Source organism: Rattus norvegicus, chromosome 7 (assembly GCF_036323735.1).
Source record: "Rattus norvegicus strain BN/NHsdMcwi chromosome 7, GRCr8, whole genome shotgun sequence".
Classification (NCBI taxonomy): Eukaryota; Metazoa; Chordata; class Mammalia; order Rodentia; family Muridae; genus Rattus; species Rattus norvegicus.
Window position 1 is genome coordinate 132,158,587 of NC_086025.1, and position 24,359 is coordinate 132,182,945.

The following is a 24,359-nucleotide window of genomic DNA, read 5'->3' on the forward strand; positions in this document are numbered from 1 at the left end:
ACGCGAGTACGCGCCCCGCTCATCTCGCCGTTCCTTCCCGTTTGGCCCCTGACCCGCTCCTTCAACCCCTCAGTAATTTCCCGTCTCCCGCACCTCAGGCGCGCGAATCGGGCGCGAAGGGACGGCGCCGGAGAGGAGCGGTAACCGGGCCGCGCGCCCCCTCGGCTCGGGTCTCCCGCGCGCGGCGCGTCGGGGTCGCGCCGGCGCGAGTACGCGCCCTGCGCTCCGGCTGGCGGGGGCGCACGCGCGCGCGCGCACGCGCGGGCTCCGAGGCGGGGCGAGGGGGGCGAGCGGCGCGAGTGCGGGCGGGCGAGGGTCGCTGTGGATCCGCGGGCACTCCGGCCCCAGCCGCGCCTGCGAAGTCTCTGTCCGCCGCCGGGCGGACGAGGGAAGCGGGGAAGGCGGCGGTGGGGGCGGGGCGGCGTCGGGCCTTGGGCGAGCTGGGGGAGGAGCGCGGTAGCGACGGCGGCGGCTCCCGAGGACGAGGGCGAGGAGGAGGCGGAGGCTCTTCTTTCCTCATCCCAGACCGGGGAGCGTCCGGAACGCAGAGCCCGGAACTGGGGGACGCGGCGGCTGCAGGGAGCCCGGGCTAGGTGAGGATGGGGGTGTTGGGTGAGGTGGGTGGCGGGGGCGAGAGGGGCCGGAGGTGGAGGGAGGGCTCGAGGAAGGGAAAAGAGGGAAGGGGCAGTTGTTGGGGGTTGGGGTACCGAGAGGAGGGGGACCGGGAGCCCTTTGGGACCTGCAGTGTGGAGAGGGCCGCGGGTTTCTGGGGTTAATGGGGCGAGCGGGGCACACGGGTCCGAGTTGGGGAGTTTCCAGAGGATAGGCCGGAGAAACAATGGAGTGAGGGGGACTCTGGTGTGAGCGTGTGTGCGGTCCTAGATTTAAGAAACTACGTGCGGGATCGAAAAGAATGAAATAATGGGTCATTTGAAATGTGAGGTACGGCGAGATGGGCATGTGTAAAGTCTTCTGCATGGTGTCAGCTGTGCTTAGGACGCAAGTGCCATCATCGGACTTAAAGGGTAGAAGGACAATTTCGGAATTTGAGAGGAAAACGAGACTAAGAAAGGCAAAGAGAGGTAAAGAAATACGAGTTTGTTCTTGAATTAAAACAGAGCCTAGGATAGATGAACAAGAGGGGTCTTCGTCTCCTAATTCATCCAAGATGAGTGGATTTTTTTTTTTAAAGTGGGTTAGTCTTGGCCCCTTGCTAAGGCATGCAAGCCAGTCTCCCAATAATTTTATTATTATTATTATTATTATTATTATTATTATTTATAGTTCATTTTATTGTAAGGCAAAACTGTAATATTTCAGCAGACTACTGTACATAATTTCTCCGTATTTATTGAAGCGAGAGAGAACACATTACCAGCAAGTACTTTACCATGAGTGAGGTCAGCGATACTGCGGAGTTCAAGGTGTTTGGGCTGAAAAGTTATGAATAACTGTGATTTAAAAAAAAATTTAAGTTGTCTGTCCTTTGTAAGAATTTTCGTTTCCCACTGAGAAATGTTCCCGCTGAAAAATGTTCATAGACCATCTAATTCTGGTTTTGTGCTTGGGGAAGAGATTTGGGGGTTTTTTGTTTGTTTTTGGAAATTGTGATTCCTGATGGGCAAGCTGCCTCAGTATTCTTGCATTTTGAGTTAAGATGGCTTGGGAATACTGTGAAAAAGTATTTCTGGGTTATGGACTTTGTATCCCCCTCCAGACCTCCCCCATTGGGAGGGGGTCCTCAGTCTTTATCTGTAACCTAGGCTGGCTTGTGACCTATTGTGTAACTCCAGTTGCCTTGGAGTGGCCAGTTTGCCTCAGACTCCCAGCTGCTGGGATTACAGGTGTGAGCCACTTTGCTGGACTTGTATTTTCTTGCAGCTTTGATTTCCAGAGCAGATTTGATCCAGCACTCACTAGGAGATCACTGATTTTGAAGCTATAATTATCATTATACATCCATAGATGTGTGCTTGCGCTTTTCATCTGTGAGACATGAAGTTTTGCTGACTCATCTAAACTAAAATTTCTGGGCAGTCATCGGTTTATATTTTTCAGCTGTGTTTCTGGTAGCAGGCAGCATTGGGCTACCTTATACATATCCAAAAATCATGATCTAAAATATACCGTTGGTGGGGGTGCATGCCTTAATCTCGGCACCCAGGAGGCAGAAGCAGGCAGGTCTCTGGGCGTTCGAGGCCATCCTGGTTTACAGAGTGAGTTTTGGGACAGCCAGGGCTATGTAGAGAAATCCTATCTCGAATAACAAACAAAAATAAATAAATAAAAAAGTAAAGATCAATGAAAAAATTTAAAAATTAAAAAAATTCTTATTATTTTAAGTGATGGGTGTGTCAGTGTGTTTGTGCATTCCAGTGCAGTGCCCCCAGAAGAGGGGGCGGGATTCTCTGCAACTGGAGATCGGTCAGTTTTGACCCTCATGGGGGAGGGGGCGGTACTGGGAATAGAACTCTGATCCTCTGCACGATCAGTACACACTCTTAACCACTAGAGCCATTTGCCAAGTCATTAGATTGTATTTAAATTTAAGAAAATATTTTAGAGACACTTATCACTCTGTAGCCCAAGCCGGCCCATAATTCATAATTAATTCTGTCTCAGCCTCCTGCGTCCTGGGTTACAGGCAAATGAGGCAGCCATGCCTGGATGAATGGGGCTTTTCCTGTACAAGAGTCAAGTGAGCCTCCAGATTACACTGGTGCCAGAGAGGGGTTTCGGCCCTTGGGAAGTGGAGGCCTGAGGGTCAGAAGCTCCAGGGCATCCATCTTTGCATACACAGTTTGAGATCATTCTGGACTTGGCACTGCTGGAGGCCCATCTCACCCCTCACCTCCAGCTCAAAGCCAGGAGAGAGACCTTTTAGTGGGCAAAGAGCTAAGATTGCTTTTTCATGCATAATCTCATTTCATTAGTCATCACATTTAATATGTCACTTTATAAGTTTAGAGATTAAACAAAAAAAAAAAAAAAAAAAAAAAAAAAGCCAGGCAGCAGTGGCACAGGTCTTTAATCTTAGCACTCAGGAGGCAGAGGCAGATCTCTGAGTTCGAGGCCAGCCTGGTCTACAGAGTGAGTTTCAGGACAGCCAGGACTACACAGAGAAATCTTGTTTAGAAAAACTTTAAAAAAAAGAACAATACGTTTAGAGATTAAATAATTTGCTACGGTCACAGAGTGAGTGAGGGGAGGGGATCCAGACCTATCTCTGTTTGCCTGGCTTCTTTAGTTTTTTCAGTCCTCCTGCTCCTACCTCCTGCAGGCCAGGATTATAGGGGATTATAGACATGGTAGCCATGCCCCGTTCATGCAGCATGGAACCTGGGGCTCCGTGTACCCGGCCAACTGACTGAGACACGTGTCCCTCTTCTCTTGTGTTTTCTCCTTTTCTTTTGAGGCAGTCTCACCATAGCCCCTGCTGACTGGGATCTCTGTTAGACGAGGCCGGTCTTAGACTCACAGAGAGCCATCCACCTCTGGCTCCTGAGATTTGGATGAACGAGTGCCTGCAGACCAGGTCCTCTGGTCCTCTCTTACTCTTCTGACACAGGTTTTATAGGTTTCACCCCGTAGCGCAGGCTCTCATCCTACCTCAGCCTCCCGACTGTGGGCATTGGAGGAGTGAACTGCCATATCCACCCTTCTCAGAATAGATCGTGTGTGTGTGTGTGTGTGTGTGTGTCTGTGTCTGTGTCTGTGTCTGTCTGTCTGTCTGTCTGTCTGTCTGTCTGTCTGTCTGTCTGTGTGTATGCGGTGTGTATGTTGGAGTTACAGGCGACCATGAGCTCCCTGATGTGGGAACCAAACTCCCCTGGAAGAGCTCCTAACTGCTAAGTCATACTGCTGTAAAGCATTATGAACTGGTTGAAACCTGAGTCTGTTACGATAACAGTAATTCTTTCCTTCCTCGCCTCGCCTCCCCTCCCGTCCTCTGTCCTGCTGGAGAGAGATGGTCTTGTAATTGTAATACGGCCCGGGCTTTCCTTAGTCTTTTTGCCTTAGCCTTCCAGGTGTTGTGATTGTAGGATGCGCACATCTGTCTTGACAGCAAATGGTGCTTTTGCTCCGGTTGGTTTGTAGAGTAACCCCATCTGTAGACTCTTTTTTTTTTTTTTTTTTTTAACTTTTTTTTTTTCTTCCTTTTTCTTTTTTTTTTTCGGAGCTGGGGACCGAACCCAGGGCCTTGCGCTTCCTAGGCAAGCGCTCTACCACTGAGCTAAATCCCCAACCCCCCATCTGTAGACTCTTAAAAAGTTTGCTGCTCCTGTGGTTTTTAAAGACTTCCAGGGTTCTGGTAGTAGTGCTAAAACATCTCACTGAGATTCGTCTCGCGATCGCGATTTTCTGTTTAGTCAAGTTGAAGAAGTATTCATACCTAGAGGAGTCAAGGCAGCCAGTTGCAGGCCCAGAACCAATTAACTTGGGAAAACAATCGAAAACTGCTCAGTGCTCAAGGGCACTCTCCAAGCACCTGTTGATCCCACGGTTGATACTGGCATTATATCTAAATATAGACAAGAAACCCAGAATGGGTAGAACAGAGAAACAGCTGGGGCCTGAGGGAGGAGCTGTAGGTTACTGGCCAAAAACACCGGCATGATCCTTAGAGGCCCATCAGGCTACAGATGCTAGTGAATAACAGGAGGGGAGGGGAGGGGAGGGGAGGGGAGGGGAGGGATCGGAGGGAGGGCATTTTCTTTTGTTGAGGTTTTATTTGTTCCAGGTGCCGAACAGTCACCCAATATTGGTATCGGAAGAAATTTCTATGTACTGTTTTTTTTTTGTTTTTTGTTTTTTTTTTTTTGTTTTTTTGTTTTTTTTTTTTTATTAACTTGAGTATTTCTTATATACATTTCGAGTGTTATTCCCTTTCCCGGTTTCCGGGCAAACATCCCCCTCCCCCCTCCCCTTCCTTATGGGTGTTCCCCTCCCAACCCTCCCCCCATTGCCGCCCTCCCCCCATAGACTAGTTCACTGGGGGTTCAGTCTTAGCAGGACCCAGGGCTTCCCCTTCCACTGGTGCTCTTACTAGGATATTCATTGCTACCTATGGGGTCAGAGTCCAGGGTCAGTCCATGTATAGTCTTTAGGTAGTGGCTTAGTCCCTGGATATGTACTGTTTTTTAAAATTGCTACCTGTGGTTTCCCATTGTAGACCCACGGTATTAAAGCTGGGAATGACAAAATAACATTCTTTTGGAGCACTTTGCTTAGAAGTACAAATGCTTAGATCGGTCTTGCTGCTTTCACTGGAAGCTGGTAGGAAAGGCCCGAGGGTAGTTTTGTTTTGTCTCAGGGAAGGAGGAGCCCCTTCATCACCCGACCAACCCTGTAGGGTAGGGCTCAGCTATCTTAGCTGCTAAGAGCCTGTGTTCAGCCTTGGGAGGACGCCCTTCCCTTCCCTGTGTACTGAGGGCCTGACTTCCTGGGTAACTTGTCTGTGCTCCAGTCAGCAAGGCATGCCTGGCCTGTCACCTTACCTTTTTTGGTTTTTTGGATATATTTTTGCCACAAAAGGTTAAGCATTTTTTCTTGGTTGTCTGTCTATATGTATGTCTGTGTGTGTGTATGTATTTATTTATTTATTACTGTGGTAAAATATAAATCCAGTTCAGTCAGGTCTACACAAGGAAACTGTCTCTCAAACAAATAAACAAATCGAGAACTTTTACTAATTTATTGAACCAGAATCAAGTTAGAGGACATCTTGATCATTTTAAATGTAAATGCATTAGATACTCTCATGGCTGGACACTGTCATCTACCTGAACTTTTTTCTTCCAAAAGGAAAATGGTCACTGTGTACTAAACATCAACTCCTCATTCTCCGTCTCTGGGAGCCTGTCAACCCTGATTCTACTGTTTCCCTCCTGCCCCTGTGAGTGGAAGTATTCTCTGTATTCTGTAGATAATGGGATCCTGTATTTTTCTCGGTGTCTGTCTGTCTTTCTGTGTGTGTCTGTGTATGTTCATGCTTGAGTGCACTGGGGGTTGAATTTACGGCCATACGCACTAAGCCATTGAATTCCTGGGTTCCAATAAGCCTCCCGTCTCACCCTCTGAGTAGCTGAGCCCAGGTGTTCACTAGAGCATCCTGTAACACTGTTAATTTGTTTCTGCATCCTCAGTGGGCATCTAGGTTGTTGATGCCTTTGGGCTATTATGAATAATATCTAGAGTCCTTTCAGTTTTTAGTGCTATTACTGGCTCAAGCAAGGTGCTGTGGCTTGTGCAGGCAGCTGAAAACTCCAGGGACTTCGTTCCAGGGCAGCCTGGTCTACAGCAGTGGGCTGCTTCACAAAATCCAGCTATAACAGTGAAGAGTCACTGTATGACCCAGCAAGGTGTTTTTCCTTTGAGATCAGGTGGTTGTAGCCAGATAGGCCTCAGGCTTAAGGTACACCTTAGATGATCTCTCTCTCTCTCTCTCTCTCTCTCTCTCTCTCTCTCTTTCTCTCTCTATCCCAAAGTGGAATGGAATTTAAAATGTAGTCCAGGTTGACTTTGTGTTTGCTTGGTTTGTTCTGTAACAGGTGTAACAGGGTCTCTCTGTGAAGCCCTGGCTGGCCTGGAGCTCAGTATGTAGACCAGGCTGACCTGGAGCTCAGTATGTAGACCAGGCTGGCCTGGAACTCACAGAGATCTGCCTGCCTGGGATAAAGGGGTGCGTCCCCATGTCAGCCTTTCAGGTTGGCCTTGAACTCAAGAGAGCCCTCTTAGCTTTCCCTTCCAGATATGTGCCACATGCCTGGATCTCAACATACAATGTTTTGAGAAGGTTTAGTTACTTCAAAATGTTAATTTTGTTACCTGCTTGGCTGAAGACAGCACTCAACTCACGTATAAGGGGTGGTGCTTGCTCACTAACCTTGCAGTAGAAATAATTTCAAAGGAAATGTTTTGGTCAGTTTTTCTTTTAAAGATTTATTTATTTATTTATTATGTATAAGTACATTGTAGCTGTCTTTAGATACACCAGAAGAGGGCGTTGGACCCCATTACAGATGGTTGTGAGCCACCATGTGGTTGCTGGGATTTGAACTCCGGTCCTCTGGAAGAGCAGTCAGTGTTCTTAACTGCTGAGCCACCTCTCCAGCCCTTGGTCAGTTTTTCTAACGGAGAAGGAACTATTTATCATGTACAGATCTTTTCATCCACTTATGCAAATGTGAATGCTGTCTTCAGAGTGTTGTAGCTATAAAAAAGTGTCAGTAGTATAGAAAGTTTTCAGTACACTTGCCTGGGTGCACCTTTCTTCATTTTTAGAGGTTTTACCTGTATCAGTTGCTGGTCACTGTTGATCTTTTATATTTAGTTCATTCATTGAAAATGATCTAACTGCCAGACATGTGCTTGATTTTTGTTGTTGTTTGTTTAGCTTTTGATTTTAGACAGGGTCTTGTTGTTTAGGCTGGGCTGGTCTCAAATTCCCTATGTAATCAAGACTGGCCTGGAAACTTGAGCCAGTCCAGACAATCCTTATGCCTCGGTGTCTTGGGATTACAGATGTATGCCACCACACCTAGCTACTTCAAATATTTGTGATAGCTCGCTGGAATGCTTGAATAGAACAGAAGTTTGTTAAACTGAAGTCATTTGATTCCAGTTCTCTCTCTTCATGGGTCTGACTTGTCACATAATACCAAACCTAGAGGCTGCAATAGCTCTACCGAACCGTCCCTTAGGACGGTCTCTGCTCCCGTTTTATTCTTTCTAAATGTCCCAAGGAGGTTACTTATGCCTACGTCTTGCCTATGGTTGTTGGGTCTCACAGTGACTCTGGGTTCATATGCTGTTTGCCTGGAGCTTTGTGGAAACTTAGTGAGGCCACACTCAACTGTGGAGGGGTCTCTCTGTGAAGCTCAGGTCAACTGTTGGATAGTTGAATTGACCCTGAGCCCTTACACATTTGAGGTTCTTAGTTTGCTGAACAGCGGCGAGGCTTCACCAGAGGCCAGGATTTACTGCCAAGTGTTCACGCGCAGCATGGCGGGCGGCTAGTAGAAGTGGGTTTTGAAGTGCACTTCGTTGCTGTTCACGTTCTGTGGAAGCCCCAAACCTTTAAGACATTCTCAGAGTGAAGATGAAGCTTAGCCTAGCTTAGCCAGTGTCCTGTGATGAGTCTGTGGCTAGGTACAAGTAGATAGGAGTTTTGGGGGATTGTCACCAGTTGTGGGAGGGCTTTTTTTTACTGGCCCAGACCCTAAATTAACATTGGAATTCTGGTAATATGGAGTTTTTTAAAACATTCAACTAGAAGGATAACATGATTGTTGGCAGTGGAGTGTATATATGTGCGTGCATCCTTTAGTCAGGCTAAAGAGTGTTGGGACTGAGGAGGAGAATCAGGATAAAACCATTATATAATCTAGTTAAATAATGCGCGTGTGTGTGCGCGTGTGTGTGCGCGTGTGTGTGTGCGCGTGCGTGTGTGCGTGTGTGTGTGCATGCGTGTGTGTGTGTGTGTGTGTGTGTGTGTGTAAGAATATGAAAACACTGCTGATATCAGTTCCTTTGGTGTGGTTAGTAGTGAAAACATCAGTTTGTAAAGCCTGCAGTGTCTTCTATGTTGACTGCATAGTTCTGTTGAGTAGTAATTGGCTTGCTGCTGTTTTAAGCCTACTCTTAACCCCAGAGCACTGTTTCTCCTTGAATTACCCACTTGGTCTGTGATTATAGCTTGTCGATGTGGTTAGCACACAGCTGGTTCTTGCAGGCCTACTGTTAGATTTAAGTATGCATTAGTGTGTCACACAAGTGGCTTTTCTGCTGATTCTGTGTGGTGACAGTAAGTTGCTTTGTAAGCCCACCTGCATGTTCTGAACAAACCCCTCAATGTAAGGATCTGGTCATGGGGGGCTCTATTATATTTACATTTTAGTTAATTGACTAAGTTTAATTTTTTTGACAGGATCTCACTATTAGTCCTGGTTGGCTGGGAACTTGCTCTGAGGCTTTGAACTCACAGAGCTCCACCTGCTTCTGCAGGAACTGAACCCAGGTTCTTTATAAGAGCAACAAGAGCTCGTAACTGCTGAGCCAGCTCTCCAGCCCCTTAAAATTTCATTTTTATTTCATGTGTGTAGGGTTTTGCCCTCATTCATATACGCGTACCATCTGAATGCTTGGTACTCTTGAGGGACAGAAGGGGGTGCCATCCCTGGAACCCAGTTGCAGATGGTTGTGGGCCTCCACGTGGGTGCTGGGAACCTAACCCGGCTTCAGGTCGTGAGCTGCCGTGTGAGTGCTGGGAGCTGAACCGGGGCCTCTGCAAGAGCAACAGTAATCTAACTTGTGAGCTGTCTGTTCAGCCTCGGTGTTACATCCTACCTGACTTCTACTGAGTACACAGTGTAATGGGTTTCACCATGGCATTTTCATACACAGTATCATCAGATTTTCCTTTTTTTCTTCTCCTGAGGCAGAACGTCCATATGTAACCAAGGGCATTCATACTTCTGGTCCTCCTGCCTTTGTGGAAGGTAACCACCAGTCTGAAACCCGAAATGAAGATCCACCGGATGATGGTGCAACTAAGCCAGAACTGATTACAGTCACAGTATTTCTGGCAGAATCGTACTCGTTTTTGTGGGCAAATCCTATTTTTTGAAGTATGGATGGCACGTTCTGTTTCTCTTTTGGTCGTTGGTCCTTTCTATCTCTGGCTATCATGACAAGTGCCGCTGTGCATGGGCCTGGATTCATTTAATCCCAGCATGCAGAGGGGGAGGCAGACTGATCTCTGAGTTCTCGAGACCAGCCTGGTCTACCTAGTAAGCTCTAGCTGGGCCTGCCCCGGCTCCATAGTGAGAGATTGTTTTAAGCAGAGGGTGTCGCCGGGAACACTGGTGACTTGTGTTATCTGAGGGCCTGTTCTTGGTCCTTTTGGATCTGCACTTGAGTGGAACCGATGGGTTGAGGAGGGATTCTATAGTAAGGTTTGGGGCGCTACCATGGGGGTTCCCAGAGAGGCAGCACTTTACCTGGCGCTAGCATACATGCTGGTCTGAGTTTCTCCATGTCCTTCCTAACTCTCCATCTCTCCCAGGACTTGTTTGTTATTGTAGACATCTTAGGTGTGAGGTTGTTATGTGGGTTTTGTTGGGTATTTTTGTTTTGTTTTGATTTTGAGACAGGGCCTCATGTAGCTCTAGCTGGGCTCAGTTATTTAGTCTGGGCTCCAGTTGGAGATGACAGGATTTCTGATCCTCCTGACTTCACCCAAGTGCTGGGACTATAGATGTGCACCACATCCAGTTTATGTCACATTTGGGATCGAACTCACAGCTTCATGTATGTTAGCCAAGGACTCTACCAAACTCTGCCTCCAGCTCCAGTTAAGTTATGTATATGGGTGTTTGGCCTGTGTGTGTCATGTGTGTGCCTGGTGCCCACAGAGGACAAAAGAGGGCATTGCATCCCCCAGAACTCAAATTATGAACAATCGTGAGCTGCCATGTAGGTTCAGGGACCCAAATCTGGGTCTTTTGCAAGAGCAACCAGTGCTTTTAACCACTGAGCTGCCTCCCCAGCCCTTCTTGTTGTGGTCCTGATTTATACTTCAGTGACTAATGGTGTTGAGTATCTTAAGAAAAAAATGTATGGGCTGGAGAGATGGCTCAGCGGTTAAGAGCACTGACTGCTCTTCCAGTGGTCCTGAGTTCAATTCCCAGCAACCACATGGTGGCTCACAACCATCTGTAATGGGATCTGATGTCTTCTTCTGGTGTGTCTGAAGTCAGCTACAGTTTACTCATATACATAAAATAAATAAATCTTTAAAAAAAAGAAAAAAATGTATATATGTGTATGTATACATGCACACATGTATGTGTCTATGTGTGTGCATGTGCACTTGCATGAGTTTGTGTCTCCTGTGTGTGCAGCAGTCTGTGGAGAACAGAAGAGGGCACCGTATCCCCTAGAGCTGGAGTTACCCACAGTTTTGGGTCCCCATGTGGGTGCTGGGAATTGAACCAGGGTCCTCTGGAAGAGCAGTAAGTTCTCTTCAGCACTCAGCACCCAGACGTCGAATTTTTCAGCCCATAGTTGAGTATTTTATGTTGTACCTTTTTATATTTTCTCTAGAGGAATGAATTTGAAGTCTTTTGGGCATTTTTAGAATTAATTAAATCCATCAGTTAGTTTTGAGACAGGGTCTTTATCTAACCAAGGCTGGCCTGGTCTAGCCTTAGACATGTGATCCCCTGTTTTAGGTTCCCTGTGACTGTTGAACCTCAGTGGCTACAAACACTTAGCCCTGTGAGTGTGCGTGGCTCGCACTCAATGAACGTTAGCCGATACCACAGTTAACATCACATTTGCCATCTGCGACTTGCATTGCAGAAAATACTGCTTACTCTTCCCGAAGGAGGTGAGGCTACAAGGATCTACGTTTACTGTCAGTTAGAGGTTAACTGTCAGCATTGATATTTGCCTTTAGTTAATGCCAGAATCCTCAGTGTCTCAGTCATCCTTGGGGCCATTCTGACCAGTCAGCTGTCTGGGGTCCTAAAGTTCTCCCCAGCTAAGAATTGTGGGTAGGAAAGACCAGCGCTTACTTGAGTACCAGTTTAGAGGCTGATCTGGTGGATCCAGAGGCCTGTAGCTCTAAGTCCTGAAACTGGGGCCTGTTGCTCTAAGCTTTAGAAGACATTACCATACAGTCATAGGCCGGCTTGTTGCGGTGTGTTGTGTGTCGTTCTGGGCTTCAACCACCATTCGGTGGCAGCTAGTCACAAACCTCGGCTTCCAGCAACAGTATGGGGAAGCCCACCTCAGCAGGAAACAGCAGATGGCTTTGAATAAGCCTCTCTTGGCCCTAAGTGACAGTCTTAGGGCTCTTGGGTCCAGGATATCAGGATCCTCAGCTCCTGGCAGTGGCCAGTTTTACAGTCTTCATACCTAGTGTCTTAGTCAGGGTTTCTCTTCCTGCACAAACATCATGACCAAGAAGCAAGTTGGGGAGGAAAGAGTTTATTCAGCTTACACTTCCACATTGCTGTCCATCATCAAAGGAAGTCAGGACTGGAACTCACACAGGTCAGGAAGCAGGAGCTGATGCAGAGGCCATGGAGGGATGTTACTTACTGGCTTGCTTCCTCTGGCTTGCTCAGCTTGCTCTCTTATAGAACCCAAGACCACCAGCCCAGGGATGGCTCCACCCACAATGGGCTGGGTCCTCCCACCTTGATCACTAGTTGAGAAAATGCCTTACAGCTGGGTCTCATGAAGGCATTTTCACAACTGAGGCTCCTTTTCTGTGACAACTCCAGCTTGTGTCAGTTGACACATAGAACCAGCCAGCACACCTAGGGAATCTGAACCCCTTGGTTCTTTAGTGTTGGCACCTCTTTGGAAAGCTTCCATTGACCAGGTCCTGTAGCTTCTTCCTTTGTCCCTTGATGTCCCTGCAGCCTCTTCTCCCTGCGGTTTTTCTTCATCAACCAGTTTGTCACTGCTGCTGTCTTCACCCTGCTCCCACTTGCTGCTGCTTCTGCTGTCCTTTCTTCTTGCTCCGAGCTCAGTCTGCTCAACTGGTGATAAAGGACAAAAATAGGCTAGGGAGGACTGGGCACCGTGGTGCCTGTGGTTCCGGAACTCAGGGTACTGGCAGAGAACTTCTAGGCCAGCACTGAATTTAAGGCTGGCCTGACCTGCTTGAGATGGGGAGCAGAGATGCTCAGCGGTTACAGCAGTTTGGTCCCAGCACCCACGTGGCGACCCCATCTGTAACTCCAGGTCTGCTCTGCAGGATCTTGCATGTGTGTTGGGTTCATGAAGCCACAACACATAAACATAAACATAAAAGATAATTAATTAATTAATAAAAATTGTTATTTATCAGTTTGAAACAGTAATCTTGAGAAACATTATCAGTTAGGAGTTCCTCTTCCTCTCTCTGTCTCCATCTCTCCTGTGATCGCCTCCCTTTTCTTAGATTTCACCAGCCACAGGTAGGGTGTGAGAGGTAAGCTGTCTGGGAGAGTCAGTTACTCAAGCGCTGTTTTTTCTTGAGTGCTTGGTGTTTCTTGCTCTGCCGGTTCTGTCCCAGCTTGAAGCACATGTCCGAGCTGACCGACTTTACTCGGGTGATCACTCCAGGCAGGACCCTGTGTTCCACCTTTCAATCCAGTGGGTCCCAGCCTCATCAGCGTTTCCTCCCGTTGGTGCTGCCTCTATTTTCCAGGTTTTGGGTCAATCCTCTTGCCTCAGCCTCTAGAGTGCTGTGATTATAGCACCACCAGCAGCTGAGACCAGCCTGTTACTGGGCCAAAGGTGATGTTGGGAGCAACACCAGAACAGGCTGGAAAAGTGTAGAACCAGGAAGGGCGTGGATGGGGGGAAGGGGGCAAGGGTGTTTGCATCTACTGCGGAAGACCTTCATGTACGTGAAGAACTCTGTACCAATCACACTGCAGTCCCTCATTCCGAAAGGGCTTATTTCCACCAGTCATGGCACAGCTCACAAAAGAAAAGCTGAATTTGCACCAGTCCCAGGTCTCCTGCTGGCTACCAAGGGAGTTGCTTCTTTTGTAGCCTGGGTGAAAGTAGCCGCAGGGTCATTTAGGTCCCCTGAGACCTGTGAGGCTAGCAGATGTCCAGCACTGGCTGTTAGAAGCCCCTGCGGCTGAGAGGGGCCTGTAGAAGGAGCAGGCAGCTGTGGCTGCTACGCAGATTCCTCAAAGGCAGCCACAGGCCATTCAGAGCTGAGGTGTTAGGAGAGCGGCCTGTCTAGCTGTTTGGTTGGTTCTTCAGTGAGGTCTGGTGGGGACAAGGGATGGGTCTAGCAGCTGTCAGTCACAGGACCATTTGCAAAGGAAGAATAAACATTAAAGATGCTTTGCATACATTCGACATTCACAGTGAACTTACAGTACAGTGCTCGAAGTGTTTAGCTCTCCCCGAGTATCTCGGGGAGATCATCTAGTCATCATCTGGTTATAGCTGAGGCTTAGACAGTTTTTCCTGCATCTGTCCCGGTATGAGACAGTTGCTTGTAAATGCCACAGAGTGTCTTTGGGAGCTCGTTGGGGAAGCCCACTCTTTCCATTTAATGGCACTAGAGGTGCATTGCTTTTCCCATCCCTATTTGATGCTGGGGGAGGTGGAGGCAGGGAGTCTCCTAGCTGAGCCGTGCAGTCAGCCAGCGCTGGATGGCCACCATCTACTGTAATGTGGCTTATTAGCTGCTCAGAGAAGACAGAGATAGGAGGTCACAGTTAGTGTTAACTTAGACTTTTACTCTGCGCGGAGGGCTTTCCTTTGTTTGTTCAACACGGTCTTACTGTGTAGTCCAGTGTGGCCTCACTCCTGCCTCAGCCAGCTGAGTGGTCGAGCAGGGGAGTGCATCACTGCCACCTTGACCTGATGACTGTTTCCTGACAGGGCTGCTCATTTCGTCCTGCTGTGATTTAGAGAGGGTTGGTTGTTTTAAGCAGAATATACAGAGAGGAGCACAAATCCAAACCCGAGTATTTTCTTGGGGTAAGTTGTTTGGACTGTGTGTATTCAGATGCTGTCTGATGCTCTTGTCTGTCTGTCTGTCTGTCTCTCTGTCTCTTTCTCTGTTACCCGGGTTTCTCCTGAGCTCTTTTGTCCTTCACCAGGTCTCTACCATTTCTGTGACTTGTGTCTGGAATATCATTGGATTGAATGAATTTTATTTTATGTATGTAGGTATTTTTATTTATCTTTATTTTATTACAGGTTGTGTATTCATACATAATATAGTATGTATTATATACCATATTATTTTATACACACACACACACACACATTGCGTGCAGAAATCAGAGGGTAACTTTCAAGACTTGTCCCACTTTCTGCCATGTGGAGTCCAGGGATGAAACCTAAGTTTTCAGGGCTTGGTAGCAAGTGCTACCCTTGAGCCTTCTTACACCCAACCCCTGACTTGTTTTGTTCTTTTGAGGCAGAGTCTTGCTGTACAGCCCTGGCTGCCCTGGTTCTTGCTCTGAGGCTCAGGCTGGACTCAAACGTGAGGCAGTGCTGCCGCCTCATCCTCCCAGCTGGGGTCCCGGGCGGTGCCACACTCTTGTAGCCCCACTTCTCTGATGAGCAACTTCGACTTGTTATTTCTTTCATCATCTGTAATAAGATGCCCTTCTGTCTGTGTACTACTAGAAAGGCACAGACTCTGTCTGTCTGTCGAAGGACCACTGAGACAGCTGAGGAAGCATACGACTGTTCATGAAGCCAGGCATGCCGGTACAAGCCTGTAATCCGAGCACGCAGCAGGCTCAGGCTAAACCATTGTGAATTCCAGGCCACTGTAGGCTCCTAGCAAGATCCTGAGTCCAGAAAAAGGAAGGAAACAAGGTAAACCAGAGTGAATCCACCATTCAGAGCTGTACAGGGCGACTAGTGTCTCAGCCAAGGCCTGGTGAAGCCACAGAAAGGAAAGCCTTTTTTGGGGAATATGAACTGGTTTCCAGTTTGAATTCACATAGCCTGCAGGCTACCAAAATCTCAACTGGAGAGTTTACAAGTTGTTTCAGTGGGGCTGGAGAGGTGACTCAACAGTTAACAGCACAGGCCGCTCTTCCAGAGAACAGTGGTTCAGAGCCCAGCAACCACTTAGCAGCTCATAACCAGCCATAACTCCAATTTCAGGGGATCCTGTCGTAGTTACTGTTGTATTATGTGTAGAGACTCCATGGCCAAGGCAACTTGTAAAAGAATGCAGTTGACAGTTCCGGAGGGTCAGTCCATGTCTGTCATGGCAGGAAGCATGGCAGCAGGCAGGCAGGATTGGTGTGGAGCAGTAGCTGAGAGCTTACATCTGATCCACAGGCACAGGAGAGAGAGACTGGGCCTGGTGTGGGGTTTTGAAACCTCAAAGTCCACCACAGGCAACACACCTCCTCCAACAGAGCCACACCTCCTCTGACAGAGCCACACCTCCTCCAACAAAGCCACACCTCCTCCAACAAAGCCACACCTCCTCCAACAGAGCCACACCTCCTCCAACAGAGCCACACCTCCTCCAACAGAGCCACACCTCCTCCAACAGAGCCACACCTCCTCCAACAGAGCCACACCTCCTCCAACAAAGCCACACCTCCTCCAACAGAGCCACACCTCCTCCGACAGAGCCACACCTCCCAGTCCAATACCAAGTAGGGAGGAAGTGTTCAGATCTTCAGCCTGGGCCATTCTCATTCAAACCACTGCAGATTCAAAGCTCCTCTGCCTTTTGTGGGCACTAGGAACACTGCAGACACACAAACCAGCAAATCACCCTTACACACAAAATAAAAAACAAGTTAAAAAACACTGCAAGCTGTTTCAAGGTTGGGAGTGGCTCAGTTGGTAGGGTGCTTACAGAGCTTTCTAGAGGCTCTGGTATGACCCACAACAATGCATAAGTCTGGAGTCATGGCACCCCCTATCTAGCCTTTCCGGGATAGAGACTGGTGCTGAGGTCTTTGCTGTGTACTCTAAGATGCACGGGAGCTGTTTGTAAACACAAGGCTGTCTCAGGAGTCTAGTGCCAGCCTGGGGGAGGTGGCAGCATACGCCTTTAACCCCAGCTCTTAGACTGCCACCCAGAGTCAGGCAGAGGCCTGAGGGTCTAATGCCCTCCTTCTGAAGCATGTAGTAAATTTTGTGTATTGCCTTTCCTGTTTACTTTCTCTTTTTCCAGATTAGTAGAGGCCCAGGAACTTGGAATATATACATAACAATAAAAAACTGTCAGCTGTGTCTGATTTTCAGATATGTTTAGTTATTAAAAAGGGTGCTGGAAAGATGGCTTACAAGCTAAGAGCACTTAACTACTTTCTTCCAGAGGACATGAGTTTGGTTCCCAGCGCTCAAGTCAGGTAGCTCACAGCCGCCTGGGACTCCAGCCCCAGGGATTCAGTTCCTTTTTCTGGCCTCTGTGGCCATGCACACCACACACACACACATCCATAACTAGGGCTGGAGATAGGGCTCAGTGACTAAGAGCACTGGCGGCTCTTACAGAAGACCTGCTCCTAAGCTGGTTTCAAGCTGGAGTTCTCTCTCCTTGAGCCTCCTGAGAGCTGCCTTTTAGGTACGTATTACCATCTGGATGTGTCTCTCTTGACGACTTAGGTTGAATGTAATTTGGGGCAGTTTTTAAATTTTTGAAATAATTTTCTTTAATGTGTATGAATATTTTGCCTACATGTAAGTCTGTGCCTAGTACCTGAAGAGGCCACACGAGGTTCAGGTCCTTTGGATTGGAGTTAGGGATGGTTGTGAACCTCTGGGTGCTGGGAACTGAACCTGGAGCGACCTGCTCTCAACTGTTGGCCATCTCCGCAGCCCCAGGAGTGGTTTTCCTGAGGCAGGGTCAGTTGAATTCATAATCGTTCTGTCACCTGAGTGCTGGTGTTGTAGGCATGCTCCACCATCCTGACTCATACCAGTCTTCAGTTTTTTTTAAGAGTAATATAGCTGTGGCTAGTGCTGACCCTCCAGGCCTCTGCCTCTGTCTCCTAGGTGTGAAGATTATTGGCCTGTACCACCATGGGCCCCTGGCTGTTTTTGATTTTTTTTTTTTTTTCTTCAGTGATGGAGATCAAACTTAGGCTCATGTGTTCTCTGGGAAGGACTCTACCACTGAGCTACATTCCAGCCTTTTAATTTTTATTTAAATTTATCTTATATGGACAAGTGTTTTGCCTGCATGTATATGTGTATACCTTGTGTGTGCCTGGTTCCCAGGGAGATCAGAAAAAGGTGTTGGATCCCTGGAACTGGCATTGAAATTGGTTGTGAGTCACCATGTGGGTGGGTGCTGAGATCCAGACCTGGGTGCTCTGCGAGAGCAACAAATGCTCTTACTGCTGAGCCACCTGTCTCTGCAGCCCCAGGCCTCCCCTGACCCCCGTGTGTGTGTGTGTGTGTGTGTGTGTGTGTGTGTGTGTGTGTGTGTGTGTAAGACAGACAGAGATAAGGACTCACTGTGAAGCTCAGGTTGGCGTCTAGGTACTCAGTACAGGTGCGTACTGCCATGCTCAGCAGTTGCTGACAGGTCTGAAGTAGTTTTATTAAAATAGAACAAAGCAAAGGTGGGTTTGCTAGGTGGTGGGTGTCACTGTGGAAGCAGTGCTCGCCAAGTGGAAAGTGCTCGGACAGCTAGCATAGCTGTGCTCCCGTGACAAAGCACTGCACACAGCAGGCAGGAAGTTCCAGGCCGTCGTGGACAAGACAGAACCAAAGCAAACACATTTTTTTTTAAAAGTAGGATCTAAATATTTGCCCTGTGAGCAGGAGAGATCCCTTCTCCCTTTGGATTAGAGGACTTTTCTTTGCTATCAGTCCCAAAGCCCAGACAAATATTTACATCAGCCACATTGTGTGGTTGCAGTGGTGCACGCCTTTAATCTCAGCCCTGAGGAGACAGAAGCAGGCCAGCCTCTGAGATCCAGGTCATCCAGTGGCATAGTGGCAACCTGCCTCAAAAATAATAACAAAAGAAAAACAGACAAACCCCCAAGCACACTGTGGGTTAAGTAGATGGTTTTGGTTTTTTTGAAATGAGCCTTTGCTATGACTCTCAGGCTAGCCTTGCACTCCCAGCAGTCTTCTTGCCTCAGCCTCCAAGTGCTGAGACTGTAGGCATCCCCCAACCTTTCCTTCCTTTTGGTGAGTGATGCAAAATCTCTTCAAATAGTTCCGTGCGTGGAATAGTCTTGGGTAGGAGCTGGAGAGATGGCTTAGGGGCTGAGAGCATTTGCTGCTGTGCTCCTGTAAGGACCTGGGCATTTCTCACTCTTCTAGAACACCAGTTCCAGGGGGTCTGGTTACTCTCTTCTGGACTCTGCATGTGGTGCATTTAACATGCCTTCCGTGGGGCTGGAGAGATGGCTCAGTGGTTAGGAGCACTGACTGCCCTTCCAGAGGACCTGAGTTCAATTCCCAGCAACCACATGGTAGCTCACAACCATCTGTAATGGGATCTGATGCCCTCTTCTGGTGTGTCTGACAACCACAGTCTACTCATATAAATAAAATAAATTAAAGAAATGCTTTCAAAATATTTATACAGATAATAAAAATAAATCTTAAAAATATTTTCAAATACCTATATTATTTGCTATGTAAAGAATCATCAACAGAATATATATCTTATTCCCTAAGATGCCTTACTAGATTATGATCATACAGATATATTGGTATTTGCTAAAACAAACATTTAACTGTCTAGGAAGAAGTGAAGAAAGGTTAATTAAACTGCTGCTAAATAATTCAGGGTGTTTGAGTGACTTAGCAGATGAAAGCTAGCACTTTCAAATGTCTGTTTGGAAGTTCTCACATGATGGGGAAAGCAATTACTTTTCCGTAGGTCTGTGTTGCCTTGCCCTCCTGCTTTCTCTTCTTCTATGCCTTTTCCATTCTGTTGGAGCCAGTTAGTTTTTGTCGGAAGTAGTTTTAATTTTCTTGCAGAAGTTATGCTTCATGTAATTGCAATCCGTACATTAAGAATTTAAAAAATTTCTTGTTTATGGGTGTTTTACCTGCATGTATGTCTGGTAACCACTTGCAGGCCAGGTGCCTGTGGAGGCTAGAAGAAGGCATTGATCCCTTGGAACTTGAGGTGCAGACCCATAGTGAGCAACCATATGGGTGCTGGGAATTGAACCTGAGTCTTCTGCAAGACTTAGTTAGGGTGTCTGTTGCTGTGCAGCGATGCCGTGGCAGAGGTAAAAGCCAGCATTGGATTGGGGCCTCCAGGTACAGAGGTTCAGTCCATTATTATCAAGGTGGGAAGCATGACAAGGTCCAGGCCAGTGTGGTACTGGAAGAGGAGCTGAGAGTTGTACATCTTGTCCTGAGGGGAAGCAGAAGACTGTCCTATAGGCAGCTAGTGTCCGAGGACAGCTAGGAAGAGGGTCTCAAAGCCCACCTCCTCAGTGACACTCTTCCTCCAACAAGGCCACCCCTCCTAATAGTCCACTCCCTGGACCAAGCATATTCAAACCACCACATTCCACTCCCTGACTCCCATAGACCTGTTTTAAACACATGAGTCTATGGCAGTAATACCTAGTCATAGCAAAATATGTTTATTACAACTTCAAATGCCCCATAGTCTGTTACAGTCTCAACAGTGTTAAAAGTCTCTTCTGAGACTCATCCAGTCAGTTACTGTCAAAAACAGATCACACACCTCCACCATCACAGGGTGTACACTACCATTCCAAAATGTCATGCTGAGGAAATACTGGGCCAGAGCAAGACCAAAGGCCAGCTGGGCAAGCTACAAACTCCATGTCTGATGGCAAAGCGCTCTTCAGATCCCCAACTCCTTTCATTCTTTTTGACTGCTATTGGCAAATCTGGCATTCACCAGGAAAAAAAAAATTTATTCTCTTGGGCTACTTTCACTCCCTGTTAGCAGCTTTCCTCAGCAGACAGCCCACAGCTCTGGTATCGCTAACATCCTGGGGCCTTCAAGGCAACTTCAGTGTTACAGCTTCTTGTTCTATGTCTGGGATCCACACATGATCTTCTGGGCACCTTCAATGGGCTTGGGTCACTTCTCCAGCTCTGTTCTCTGTAGTACATTAGGCTCTGGTTGATCCACTCCACTGCTGCTGTTCTTCATAGTTCTGGCTGTTCTGGAACTTGCTATGTAGGCCAGGCTGGCCTCAAGCTCACAAAGATCTGTCTACGAGGATTAAAGGCATGAGCCACCACACTTAGTTTGTTATTTTTAAATTAAAAAAACCTGGGCTGGAGAGATGGCTCAGCGGTTAAGAGCACCCGACTGCTCTTCCAGAGGTCATGAGTTCAATTCCCAGCAACCACATGGTGGCTCACAACCATCTGTAAAGAGATCTGATGCCCTCTTCTGGTGTATCTGAAGACAGCTACAGTGTACTTATATATAATAAATAAATAAATCTTTAAAAAAAAAATAAAAAAACCTTAAGTTTGGTTTACTAGAAAGACACCAATATGTGTCTCCTAGCTTAGTGACCAATTAATGATTGGGTAAGGATTGTCCTTCCACCCCCTGCCTGTAGGGGTGTGTGTGTGTGTGTGTGTGTGTGTGTGTGTGTGTGTGTGTGTGTCTTTCATGACAGAGTCTCATGACTTTTTGCACCTGTGTGCAGGTTAGGGATCAGCCAGGGATGTGTGGGAAGTTTGGACCCACTGTGACTCTATCTTGAATCTGTGGAACACTCCAAGGTTCGCTGGTTCTATTTTCAGGTTTCACCTTTAATTTCTGTCTGATCTCCTTGTCTTGTTATTTGTGTCAACAATGACAGTAACTTTAGACTGAGTCCTGCTGTTACCAAGGATACCAGTCATTACAGACACTAAGGTGAGAGAGGACTCACGGGCCTCTGACCTTTGACACTGCAGCATGATTGTCATTTGTGTACGAAGGGCGCAAAGCTTTTTTAAAGAATATATATAGTCCAGGGTTCCCACAGATGGTGGGTCGCATGTGCTTGTTTTATATGATGCAACAAAGAAGTTCTCAGGTGATGCTGGGCCAGTGGCTCGGTTAACAGCACCGACTAATCTTCCAGAGGATCAAAGTTCAGTTCCCACCACCCCAAAGAAGGCTCACAGTCCTCTGTAACCCTAGACCCAGGAGGTCTGACACCCTTTTCAGGGTACTGTATGCGAGTGGTGAACAGTCATACATGCAGCTAATCACCCATGCATATTGAATGAATGAATGAATGAATGAATGAAGTTCACAGGAGTTACTTCCAAGGTTTTCTCTTGTTAACAGGCATGTCAAAACAGTATATTTTGAGCACTCTTGACAGACACTGGGCTATAACTGTATTTTTCTTTTTTTTTTTTAAGATTTATTTTATGTATATGAGTACACTGTAGCTGTCTTCAGACACACCAGAAGAGGGCACCATATCTCATCACAGAAGGTTGTGAGCCACCATGTGGTTGCTGGGGATTGAACTCAGGACCTCTGGAAGAACAGTCAGTGCTCTTAACCGCTGAGCCATCTCTCCAGCCCCAACTGTATTTTTCATTTCAGTTTTATGTTTGGGTGTTTTGCCTGCATGCACATACATATCCCTGGAACTAGCTGTACAGACGGTTGTGAGCCATCATGTAGGTGCTGGGGATTGAACTTGGGTCCTCTAGAGGAGCAGCCAGTGCTCTCAACTGCTGAGCCACCTCTTCATTCCCTTGATTGTATTTCTTCATAGTTATTTCTGGTAAATTTGAAGAAATTTGAAGAAGTAAAAATCAATCCCCCCACCTCCCTTTGGAGACAGGGTTTCTCTGTGTAACCCTGGCTGTCCTGGAACTTGATTTGTAGACTAGGCTGGCCTTGAACTCAGATCCATCTGCCTCTGTCTCCCGAATGCTGGGATTAAAGGTGTGCACCACTACTACCCAGCATAAATATATCTCAAAATAAAAATGAAAATGTACTTTTAAAATATATTAAAATATATCATTTTTTCCCTCTGTCTTACCTCTTCCATGTTCTGCCGGCTTCCTCCTGTCTCAAAGTCATGGCCTCTTTTCCCTTAATTATTTTTACATATATGTATGTATGTATGTATGTATGTATGTATGTATGCAGTAAATATATACGTGCCATCTGCTTAGTCCCTTGGGTGTTGTTTCTCTGTGTGGGTTTCTGGGCTGAGCCTTGGCATTGGGTAGCCACTTGGAGACTCATCCCTGGGGAGACTAATTCTCCCTCTCAGCACTTACTGCCTGTGTCTCCCCATCTAAGGATGAGGCCTGGAGGGAATCCCCTCATCCACGGCCTGCCAGCTGGTGTTGTCACTGTCAGGTCTTATTTGGACAGCTGTATTTATAGTTGAGTGCCATGGGTGTAGCTCCCTTGTCATATCTAGACACAGTCTTCTGGTCCTCTGTCTCCTGCAGTCCTCCCCCATCTTTCTCAGTGTTCCCCAAACCTCAAGTATATCGGTTGTGTTTAGATGCATCAGCCTAGGCCCCGGGTGAGCGGTTCTCAGCTTGGGTCGGGCGCCACAGGTGAGCAGTTCTCTGCATTTTGGTCACTGTGGTTTCCTGTAATAATCTCCATTTGCTGCAAAAAGATGCTTCGGCGAGGGATTGGCTCTATGCTTACAGCACCGTGCCATGCCGGTGAGCTAGTGCCAGAGATGTCAGTCCCAAAGAGAAGAAAAGGGTCATGTTCAACTAACATCAGATTCTAAGAGATTTTTATTTTATGTATGTGAGTACACTGTAGCTGTCTTCAGACACACCAGAAGGGGGCATCGGATCCCATTACAGATGGCTGTGAGCCACCATGTGGTTGCTGGGAATTGAACTCAGGACCTCTGGAAGAGCAGTCAGTGCTCTTAACCGCTGAGCCATCTCTCCAGCCTGATAGTGCTTTTTATTAACTGAAACTAGTTTCGTAGAATTTCAGATCCCATGAATAATACTTGTTACTATAATAGTAAATGTGTTTGTATTTTTGCTTTTAGAATCTCCCTGGGGAAAGACATGACTGACTGCAATGATACATCCTGACAAGAAGTTGATACCAGAGAAGGAAAGGAAACTGACAGCTAGTGAACAGAATTTTAAACAACCAGGATTTTGTATTTATTACTCCCAACTATAGACTTCTATTGCCACTTTTAAATCAGCAGGATTCCCAGAACTTGGACGAAGATATTTCTTCTGTTTTGGGTTTTTTTTTTTTCTTCCTCTTTTTTGTTTTCCTTTTTTAAAATTTGATCGTGAGGAAACTGCAATGTCTAGGAAACAAAGCCAGAAAGGTAAGATCACATATGTGCATAAATTGTTAAAAGAATAACTGTTGCCGTCTGGGGATGTGTGTAGCTTAGTGGTGGATGCTTGCCCAGCATGCACAGGGCCCTGGGTTTTAGTCTTGTGCATTGTGAAAGTAAGTGAGCCCAGAGCATGGGGATGGGAAATAAAGCTCAGGGCTTCGGGCCCTCCTGGCACTGGTGTGGATTTGATCAAAGTGTAGCTAGCGGTGGAGTGCTGATCCTCAGGTAAGTAAGTCTGTGGTTTGAAACTGTTCGTTTATTAACGTCCTGGAAGACTTTGCAAGTACTGTATTAGGTTTAGTTCTGAGTGTAAGTCTGGGGATTGATCTCCTTAGGAGTTTCTACTCGAGACAGATCTGTCCAGCTGTAATAAATTTGTCAGAGGGCGAGGCATGAGCTGCTGGTACCTTTTGTAGAGTGGGTATATACCCCAGGGAAGTATGGTGGGAGACACTTCCTGCCTGGTGTTTCCTGTTCCCAGGGGAAGGAAACGGTGCAAGCAGGCGCTTCCAGGCTCATTTCCTCCTTCAGCCTTCCAGGCTTGCCACCCCAGCAAAATGGAAGGCACAGGCAGGA

The 24,359-nt window shown here is 47.1% G+C and overlaps 1 protein-coding gene across 6 annotated transcripts in view; it reads left to right on the forward strand.

Annotated features, from left to right (window-relative positions):
• Positions 1–434: 434 nt before the first annotated feature.
• The window catches only part of Spats2 (spermatogenesis associated, serine-rich 2), a 73,276-nt gene continuing 49,351 nt past the window's right edge, over positions 435–24,359 (forward strand). Inside the window, exons 1-4 of one of the 6 annotated variants that reach the window (XM_039078929.1) lie at positions 457–593; positions 14,407–14,505; positions 15,163–15,357; positions 23,472–23,768. In XM_039078929.1, coding sequence (XP_038934857.1) covers positions 23,744–23,768 — 25 coding nt within the window. In that variant the 5' untranslated portion in view covers positions 457–593; positions 14,407–14,505; positions 15,163–15,357; positions 23,472–23,743. Of the gene's footprint in view, positions 594–5,874; positions 5,897–14,406; positions 14,506–15,162; positions 15,358–23,471; positions 23,769–24,359 lie in introns of those variants that run through there. The other 5 variants (XM_039078931.1, XM_039078930.2, NM_001395111.1 and 2 more) reach the window with 5 other exon arrangements.